At 37.2% G+C, this 10,064-nt stretch overlaps 1 protein-coding gene across 1 annotated transcript; it reads right to left on the minus strand.

Moving 5' to 3' along the window:
• Positions 1-1,046: 1,046 nt before the first annotated feature.
• Positions 1,047-3,030, minus strand: LOC113727479 (polyubiquitin-like). The gene is made up of 2 exons (XM_027251674.2): positions 2,873-3,030; positions 1,047-2,406 (listed from the first exon to the last, which is right to left on the minus strand). The coding sequence occupies exon 2, from the start codon at positions 2,404-2,406 to the stop codon at positions 1,258-1,260; it is 1,149 nt and encodes a 382-aa protein (XP_027107475.1). The 5' UTR covers positions 2,873-3,030; the 3' UTR covers positions 1,047-1,257.
• Positions 3,031-10,064: the final 7,034 nt, after the last annotated feature.

Here is a 10,064-nt window from a genome sequence, read left to right on the forward strand (position 1 = left end):
ATATATTTATATATTTATATATTTATAAATATATTTATATTTATATATTTATAAATATAAATATATAAATATATATAAATATATTTTAAACAAAAATATTTATATATAAATATATAATATTTATTTCAATTGATATAATATATATAATATACATAATTGAAATATACATATTAATATTACTATAATTTATATATATATAATATACATAATTGAAATATACATATTAATATATATTAATATACATATTATAAAACAAAATTGAAATAAATATATTTATAAATTTATATAAATATAAATATAAATATATTTATAAATATATTTTAAATAAAATATTGATATTTATATATGAATATATATATATATATATATATATATATATATATATATATATATATATATATATATATATATATATATATATATATATATATAAGTGCTAAAAACCATAAATTCAAGCGTTAAATTTTACTGTTTACAAAAAAAAAAATCCATGCAGTTCTCTTGTCAAATGTCTCTGGCAGTTTTGGACAGCCATCAAAGGCATTCAAATGGCATATGAGGTAGGTACATAGGGTAACAAGACCTAAGTAATCCACAATTAATAGTTAATCCATCTAATGCTCTACAATTAATCGTTAGTTAATGCATCTAATTCTGATTTTTTAAGACATCGGGTAACAATCGATTTTGGTTAGATAGAGACACAAGATCAAACAGTTAGTAGTTAGCCAATGGTGCTGAGGAATAAGAGTCATGGAATGATTTAACAAGCGAGACAAGGAATGATTCAAGTTCACAAGTGAGACATGGAATGATTTAGGTTAACACAACTAGCTGTTGTTCTAGTCTCTATGGCACAGAACGACTTTACAACTTCTATGTTCTAGAACATCATGCACATGCAATACGGAAAATGCAGAAATGAGATTACCAAGGAGTAACAGTACAATTGACTTATGTTCTCAAGCCAAGCAAGCCCTGTACATTTCCTCAGAAACAGAGCAAATCAAGTTAGGATAATAATGCAAAACTTAAACACAAAAGCATTTACAAGTAATAAATTTTATTTAAAAACAGATTACACCACCATAACTCCCATGCCAACAAAACAATACAACACCACCAGCCAATCCCCAAAATCAAGAGCCACAACAGCCTAAGCCAGTAAACATGACTCAAGACAACAGAGAGACGAGCAAAGCAAACAGAACAGGGTATTATGTAAATTCCAATAGCAAGACGGCCTTGACAAGATAATCAGTAGATGCCACCGCGAAGACGCAGGACAAGGTGAAGAGTTGACTCTTTCTGGATGTTGTAATCAGCCAAAGTCCTTCCATCTTCCAATTGTTTACCAGCAAAGATCAACCTCTGCTGATCAGGTGGGATCCCTTCCTTATCCTGAATCTTAGCCTTCACATTGTCAATAGTATCTGAGCTCTCCACCTCCAAGGTGATGGTCTTTCCAGTCAAAGTTTTCACAAATATTTGCATTCCTCCCCTCAACCTAAGCACCAAGTGAAGGGTGGACTCCTTCTGAATGTTATAGTCTGCAAGAGTGCGACCATCCTCAAGCTGCTTACCAGCAAAAATCAACCTTTGCTGATCCGGTGGGATTCCCTCCTTATCCTGAATTTTTGCTTTCACGTTGTCAATGGTATCAGAACTCTCCACCTCCAGAGTAATTGTCTTCCCTGTCAAAGTCTTCACAAATATTTGCATTCCTCCTCTCAACCTCAGCACCAAGTGAAGGGTTGACTCCTTTTGGATGTTATAATCTGCAAGGGTCCGCCCGTCCTCAAGCTGTTTACCAGCGAAAATCAGCCTCTGCTGATCCGGTGGGATCCCTTCCTTGTCTTGAATTTTCGCCTTGACATTGTCAATGGTATCAGAACTTTCCACCTCCAGAGTTATGGTCTTCCCAGTAAGAGTTTTCACAAAAATTTGCATTCCACCACGCAGCCTGAGCACCAAGTGCAGGGTAGACTCCTTTTGAATATTGTAATCGGCAAGGGTCCGCCCATCTTCAAGCTGTTTGCCAGCAAAAATCAACCTCTGCTGGTCTGGGGGAATACCCTCCTTGTCTTGAATCTTAGACTTGACGTTGTCAATAGTGTCAGAGCTTTCAACCTCGAGGGTAATTGTCTTACCAGTGAGGGTCTTAACGAAAATTTGCATGCCACCTCTCAAACGCAGAACCAAATGAAGGGTAGATTCCTTCTGGATATTGTAGTCGGCCAAGGTACGACCATCCTCAAGCTGCTTTCCGGCAAAGATCAGCCTTTGCTGATCCGGAGGGATGCCCTCCTTGTCTTGGATCTTGGCCTTTACATTATCGATGGTATCAGAGCTCTCAACCTCGAGGGTTATGGTCTTTCCAGTTAGAGTTTTCACGAAGATCTGCATCTGTTAGGAAAAAAATGGAAAAAGCCAAAAAGCCAAATCCGATCAGATCTAATAAAATTCAACTCCCTAAACCCAAAATTTCAACCACAAGATGAATAATCAGAATTGGTAGCAAAACTACTAAACCGAAAAAAAGCTGCAACTCTTCGACCCCAAAATTCGGCACCTAATTCCTTAATTTAGGGATGGAATCCACAAATTACAGAGAAAAAACCCTAAATAGAAATCAACTCTTTTCTTCTTTTGTTTTTAATTCCAGCCTAAATTGGACTAATTATATTTTAAATAAAATATAAAATTAGAAAATCTTCTAGTCTCAACCAAATACATCCCAATAGATCCGTCAATTAGCGGAAGATTAAGCAACCAGAACAATATTAAAATCAATCAAAGCATCAAGCAACAAATAATCATACATTGAGAAAAGAAACAAGCGAATACAGATTGTCAAAGAAAGAAGGATTACCTTATGATGGTAGAATTTGATATGGGAGAATTCGAGAGACGATTTATGAAGATGATGAAGAAGATTGATAGATTAATGAGTGGCAAGAAGGAAAGATAAGAGGCTATTATATAGAAAAAAGAAGACCGACCTGAGGACGAAATTGTAGTCGTATTATATGAAGAGTTTATTAATTCGGTCATAGATGACGTCTACGAAACAGAAAGCGAAACCCACACGCAATCGCCAACTTGGTTTGGAAGAGTCTAGACTTCTTCCACCGGAATCTCGATAGAAATTGCACCAGCCCACGGTATTGACAATTTGTGGCCAGAAATGTGTCTGATTGGACATTAAACATTTCCAATGGTAGTGTGTTGACCAGTTAATTTTTGAGAGGATATATTTATCCATTAAATTATTAGATTTAAATTTTGGATCATTTCATTTGTTTTGTTTTCACGGTCAAGTCTATTAGATTTAAGATTGTAATGGTACGGTGTCATCTGAGTTGAGCACTTAATAGTATCCAAACGATATCGTATTATATAAATGTCACTGTTTCATCAAATACGCACGGACACTTCTTATCTCTTCATCTTAAATTCATCAAGTGCGAGGGGCTCGGAGGAATAGGGCCTTTTGCCCACTTGTCCTTCCTTTGCCACAACAACCCCTCTACATAACATGTTCAGCAGTGTGAGATCCACACGTCTAAAAAGTGTCAGGATGAAGGGAATAAACCCACAAATGTAATAAAACTATAACATGCAACAGTGACGTTTTGTACAAACACAATCAGTATCATGTGAAGAATAAGTAGGACGGCGTCGTTGAGAAAAGAATTAACAAAATTGGTTAGAGTCAATTATAAATCCTATATGTAAATAGATGATTAGTGGGAAAGGAATCTAAGGAATAACAGATTTCAATTCTCTATTTTTGCTTTCCTCATTTCTCTCTCTCTCTCTCTCTCCTCACCTTATCTCCCTTTTCTTCTTTCCCGGCCATTTTATTCTCTAATTCCTGGTGAGTCCCTCGTAACCCTTAAATTCCTAATCAAGATCCTGACAAGTGGTGCCAAAGCAGGTAGAATCCTCGACAAATTCAGATTCGATGGCAGAAAGCACTAGGTTTAAGACATTGGAGGATCAAATCAAGAAGCAAGAAATCAAGCTTCAAGAGGTAGTAGAAGGTCTATACTTCACATCATCAGCAATAGCAAATATGCAATGAATTGCGCACAGAACTGGAAGAAAGCAACAAAAGAATGGAAGGTCTGGTAGTTGGGATGAAGCAAGAATTTAGTGTATTTATGAAGATGATGATGGGAAGAGACAAGGCAATTTCAAAAGAAGATCGGCAGAGGAATGACCAAACACCCCTATTACCGACTCCACCACTGAGTCAGAGGTTTCAGATTGGATCTGAGAGCACTAAGACAACAAAGAAGGAGATAGGTAAGATTCTAATACCAAATCCTCCGAAAATTGACTTACCATTTTTTACTAGTGAAAATCCTAGAGATTGGATCAGGAAATGTAATAAATACTATTTGAACTATCAAATCCTTGAGGAATAGAAAGTGGAAGTCATAGAAATGTATCTAGAAGGAAGGGCGGATAGATGGTTTTAAGGAATAAAACTAGAAAAACCTAATATAACTTGGGAAAAGTTTGAGGAACTATTGCATAAAAGGTTTGATAACAAGAATGGCCAAGATATTGTGGAGAGTTCAATAAACTACAGCAGATACGGAAGGTTGAGAAGTATTAGGAAAAATTTGAAGAGCTTAAAACTCTTATGGTGATTAGGAATTCACATTTAAGTGAGGAGTACTGTATATCTAGCATCATCAGTGGTCTAAAGGACGCAATCAAGACCATGGTTAGAATGCTGAAACCTGCAGCTTTATCTGAGGCATTTGAAATGTCTACATTAAGAAAATCTTTTAACCTGCAATCTAGAAATTCCAAGGATAGCTGGAAGGCAGCGTCAGACAATAGATTTGGGATTTCCAGGAGCTCTTCTCAACAACAAAACAACAATTCATATTACAAAGTACTTTCTGTTAGTGTATTTAAGAATACTCAATTCAAGGGCAAACCAGTGTCTACTACAGAACCGAAATCCAGGAAAATCTCAACTCAAGAAATTCAGTATAGGAGAAATAATGGACTTTGTTTCAGATGTGGAGAAATTTTGGACAAGGCCATTAGTGCAAATTTGGTCATCTTATTTTTTTAATCAGTGAAGATGAGGATGATTCTGAATTTGAGGATGCATTGGAGGAACAAGATGAATCCACCGGAAATCCATGGCAGGTCATAAAGATGTCCCTACATACACTGTCTGATGCAATCAAAAGGAAAACAATCACATTGACAGGGTGGTTGGATGGTGAAAAAATGTTGATCTTGATAGATACTGGCAGCTCAGATAGTTACATCAGAAGTGAAAAAGTCATTGCCTTTGATATTCCCTATCAGTTAGTCAATCCTTTTTTTGTAATTGTGGGAAATGGACCATGTGTAACCAGTAAGGCCATATGTCCTATAGTAATGTAGGGAATTAATCAACACAAATTCTGTTATGACCTCAAGGTAATGGAGTTAAGTGGCTGAGATACAATATTAGGAGTGGATTGGATGGCTCACTTTAGTCCCATCACGTTTGATTTCCATAAGTTGACTATTTCCCTAAACAATCAAGGAGAAGTAGTACATTTACAAGGACAGGTAGAAAATTGTGATTTAGACCTCATCAGGGACAGTGATTTAAGAAGATTTATTGAATATAAAAAGCAGCTGTGTTTGGCCACGAGAATGGGGCAGGGCAATCCATTTGGAGAGAAAGGTGTGCCTACAGAAGTTCAGAATATTATCGAAGAATTTGCTGATGTGTTTGAGACTCCCACTGAATTACCTCCAACAAAAGGAATAGATCATGGGATCTCATAAAACTTGGATCCCAACCTTTCAAAATGAAACCATACAGATATCCTCACTCTCAAAAAGGGGAAATTGAGAAACAAGTAGACGACATGTTACAGCGTGGAATAATCACTCATAGCAACAGCCCATTTGGCTCACCAGTGTTATTTGTCAAGAAGAAGGAGGAAACATGACGTTTCTATGTGGATTATAGGTGACTAAATGAGATGACCATTAAGGATAGATATCCTATCCCAAATGCTGGTGAGTTACTTAATGAAATAGCAGGATTCAAATACAAGACAAAACTGGACCTCACCTTTGGTTATCATCAGATCAGGGTTAAACACAAAGATACTTACAAAACTGCTTTCCAAATTCACTATGGCCATTATGAATTCTTATTGATACCTTTTGGGTTAACAAATGCTCCAACCACATTCCAGTCTCTCATGAACCAGGTATTCTAGCCATACTTAAGAAAGTTTGTGTTAGTTTTCTTTGATGACATCCTAATTTACAGTCCTACGTTAAAATTGCATGTACAACACCTAAAGACAGTCTTATCTATGTTAAGAAACCACAAGTTATTTGCAAAGAGGTTTAAATGCTCTTTTGCACAGCAAATTGTGGACTATCTTGGTCATACTATAACTGAAAATGGGGTATCCATGGACAAGTCAAAAGTTAATAGTATCCTAAAATGGCCAATTCCCAGGACAGTAAAAGAGTTGAGGGAATTTTTAGAGTTGACTAGTTATTATAGGAGATTTATCAAGCATTATGGGATCATCTGTAAGCCTCTCACTGGCTTGCTTAAGAAGGACGACTTTGCTTGGAATTCAGAAGCACATAAGACTTTCTCTTCATTTCAAAATATCATGTGTACTGCTCTTGTCTTAAAGCTACTAGATTTTCAGAAACCTTTCACCATTGAAACTGACACCATTGGAGAGAGAATTGGTGCAGTGCTCATGCAAGATGGCCATCCTATAGCTTTTCTGAGTAAGGCTCTGTCACCTAAGAATTTGGGGTTGTCAGCTTATGAAAAAGAATTATTGGCACTAGTTATGGCAGTAATTAAGTGGAAGCATTATCTGGTAGGATATCACTTTGCTATCAAAACTGATCATGAGTCATTGAAATACTTACTGGATCAGAAGCTCACTACTGCACTACAACACAAATGGCTGACTAAATTGCTGGGCTTAGATTATGAGATTCAATATAAGAAAGAAGTGGAAAACAAGGTAGCAGACGCACTCTCTAGATTACATGGAGGAGATTTAGATCATGGAGCTCAGCAGGGATCATGCTTAGCTCTCTCCTCTGTGAAGCCATTATGGATACAAGAACTCCAGGCCAGTTATGACTTAGATGTTCACTGTTAGGACATCATTGCTCAATTAATAATAGATCCTGCATCCTAGCCACAGTATGAATGGAACAATGGTCTATTAAGATACAATGGCAAGCTCTATGTAGGATCAGCTCATGGCTTGGGAGGCAAATTAATTCAAGTCCTTCACTCCTTTGCGATTGGAGGCCACTCAGGACAAAGCGGGTGCTAGCAGAGATTGAGAACTCTATTCTATTGGCCTACCATGAAACAGGATGTCATCCAATTTGTGAGAGCATGTGATATCTATCAGAGGTATAAAGCTGAACATGTACGTTATCCTGGCTTACTACAGCCATTGCCTGTCCCTCAAATGGCGTGGACTTATCTAACTATAGATTTCATTGAAAGTTTGCCAAACTCACGCGACTTGATACTATAATGCTGGTGATTGACAGATTCACTAAGGTTGATCACTTCATGGCCTTCGCTCACCCTTTTTCTGCTAAATAGGTGGCTCACCTCTTTATGGACAATATTTTTACACTACATGGACTCCTGAGTCCATAGTATTTAATTGAGACAAACTCTTCACCAGCATTTTCTGGCGAGAATTGTTCAAGTTAGTAGATATTGAGTTACACTACAGTTCGACTTACCATCCTCAATCAAACGGACAGAGTGAGAGATTGAATCAATGTGTGGAGTCATAATTTTTCTTATCATTCTAGCCTACAGATGACCCTTTTGAAGCTTTATATGGCTACAAATCCATTCCCCTACCCCTTGGTCCTCCCTTGGATACTCTCATTCTAGTAGCAACACAATTACTTCACGACAAAATAAGAATTTCCAATAGCATTCGGGAGCATCTGGCTAAAGCACAACAAAAAAATGAAATATTTTGTTGATCAGCAACGCACAGTACGAACCTTTGAAATTGGTGATTGGGTTTTTTTAAAGCTACAGCCTTACGAGCAACAAACAGTTGCCATCAGAAAATGTCTCAAGCTTGCTGCCAGGTTTTATGGTCAATTTTAGGTAAAGGTCAAAGTTGGATCAATAGCCTATCATCTTAAACTACCTGCAGGAGCTAAGATTCACCTAGTCTTACGTTTCATTGTTAAAAAAGTAGATTGGACCGCTAAACCACATTTTAGATAGTCTACCTGAGTTTGATAGCGAAGATCATTATCCCTTACAACTAGATTCCATTTTACAAATACATTTCATTTTGCGCAATGGACATCCAGTTATTCAGTACTTGATCAAATGGTCTCAGCTAGGAGAGGAAGAGGCTTCATAGGAAGATAAAGTCTTTATACAAGCTCAGTTCCCTCATTTCCAGTCTCGAGGGCAAGACTCTTAATTGGGGGAGGCAATGTTAGGATGAAGGAAATAAACCTAGAAATGTAATAAAACTATAACCTGCAATGGTGATGTTTTGTACAAACACAATCAGTAACATGTGAAGAATAAGTAGGACAGCGTCGTTGAGGAAAGAATTAACAGCATTGGTTAGAATTGGTTAGAGTCGGTTACAAATCCTATATATAATAAGATGATTGGTGGGAAAGGAATCTAAGGAATAGCAGATATCAATTCTCTATTTCTACTTCCCTCATCTCTCCCTCTCTCTCTCTCCTCACCTTATATCCCTTTTCTTCTTTCCTCGCCATTTTGTTCTCTAATTCCAGATGAGTCCTTCACAACCCCCAAATCCCTAATCAAGATCCTGACAAAAAGCTGCCAATGGCTTTCAGCCACGTGACAAAAGAGTACAGCGGCCCACGTCGCTGTACTCTTTTGTTACAGCACGTGGGAAAACAGGCAGGCCTGCTTCGCGACTAGTGGCCTTCGGCCACGTGGCAAAAGAGTATAGCACCCTATGTGCCTGTTGGGGCGTGGGAGGATAGGTGGGAAAAGAAATTTTGAATTGACATGTGGGCTACTGTACTCTTTTGTCACATGGCCGAAAGCCACTAGCTACTTTTCGGCCCAGTTCAGTAGGGAGCAATTAAATATGGTGCTAACATGTGGAACATGCATTCGATGGAAGAAATGAACCCCACACGGATAAAATATGATGTTTAATGTAGCATACGGTATATATTTAACATATTTGTATGTAGGTAAAGATTCAATACTGTAGATACCAAATTTTTGTCAAATTTTAATATTTTCTTGATTTTTTTCTATTTAATAAATTATTTATTTTCTTGCATTTTAATGTGCATTTTTCTCAATTTTGTATGTTTGTTTTAGGAAAAGAAAAACAAAACACAAAAAAAAAACAACAAAAGAAAATCAAGAAATCAAAAACTTTCTCCTAATTATTTCTCTTTCACCATATGCACTATTGATTCATTTTTGCACTCAATGTCTCCATGCACCTTTCTTTTCATTTTTGGTCAAAAACCATCATTTTTACGAACCAAACACACAAGCTCCACCTTTTCTCCCAACATACATCTCTCAGCCTCTCTCTTTGAAAACACAAGAAAACTTCATTTTTTGAGCTCCAAAAAAGGACAATCTCTCGGCTCTCCCTCTCAATTTTGGAGACCTCTCAAGATATCATCACAGAGACAGAAACACAAGAAGAAAAGGAGCTCTCAGCTGGGCTTCTTATTTTTTCCTTAAAAAAACACTCCAACTCAAGACATCTCTCGGCTGTCTTTTTCCTTTTCTTGAGGACACACAAAAGAGGAAGCTCCATTTTTTTTTCTCCTCTGATCTCTACTCTCGGCTCCCTTTTTCTTTCATTTCTTTTTCTCTCCAAAAATTCCCAAGACAACTTTTTCCTTGAACTCTCTCTCGCTCGCTCTCGGTTCTCCTTTCCCTTTCCCCCTCTCAATCTCACACACACCTACTAGCAACTCAAACACAACAAGGCAGCAACCGGTTGGAGTGAAGCTTGGGAGTTCCTTCAAAATTTGAT

This window comes from Coffea arabica, chromosome 2c (assembly GCF_036785885.1).
Source record: "Coffea arabica cultivar ET-39 chromosome 2c, Coffea Arabica ET-39 HiFi, whole genome shotgun sequence".
NCBI classification, from domain to species: Eukaryota; Viridiplantae; Streptophyta; class Magnoliopsida; order Gentianales; family Rubiaceae; genus Coffea; species Coffea arabica.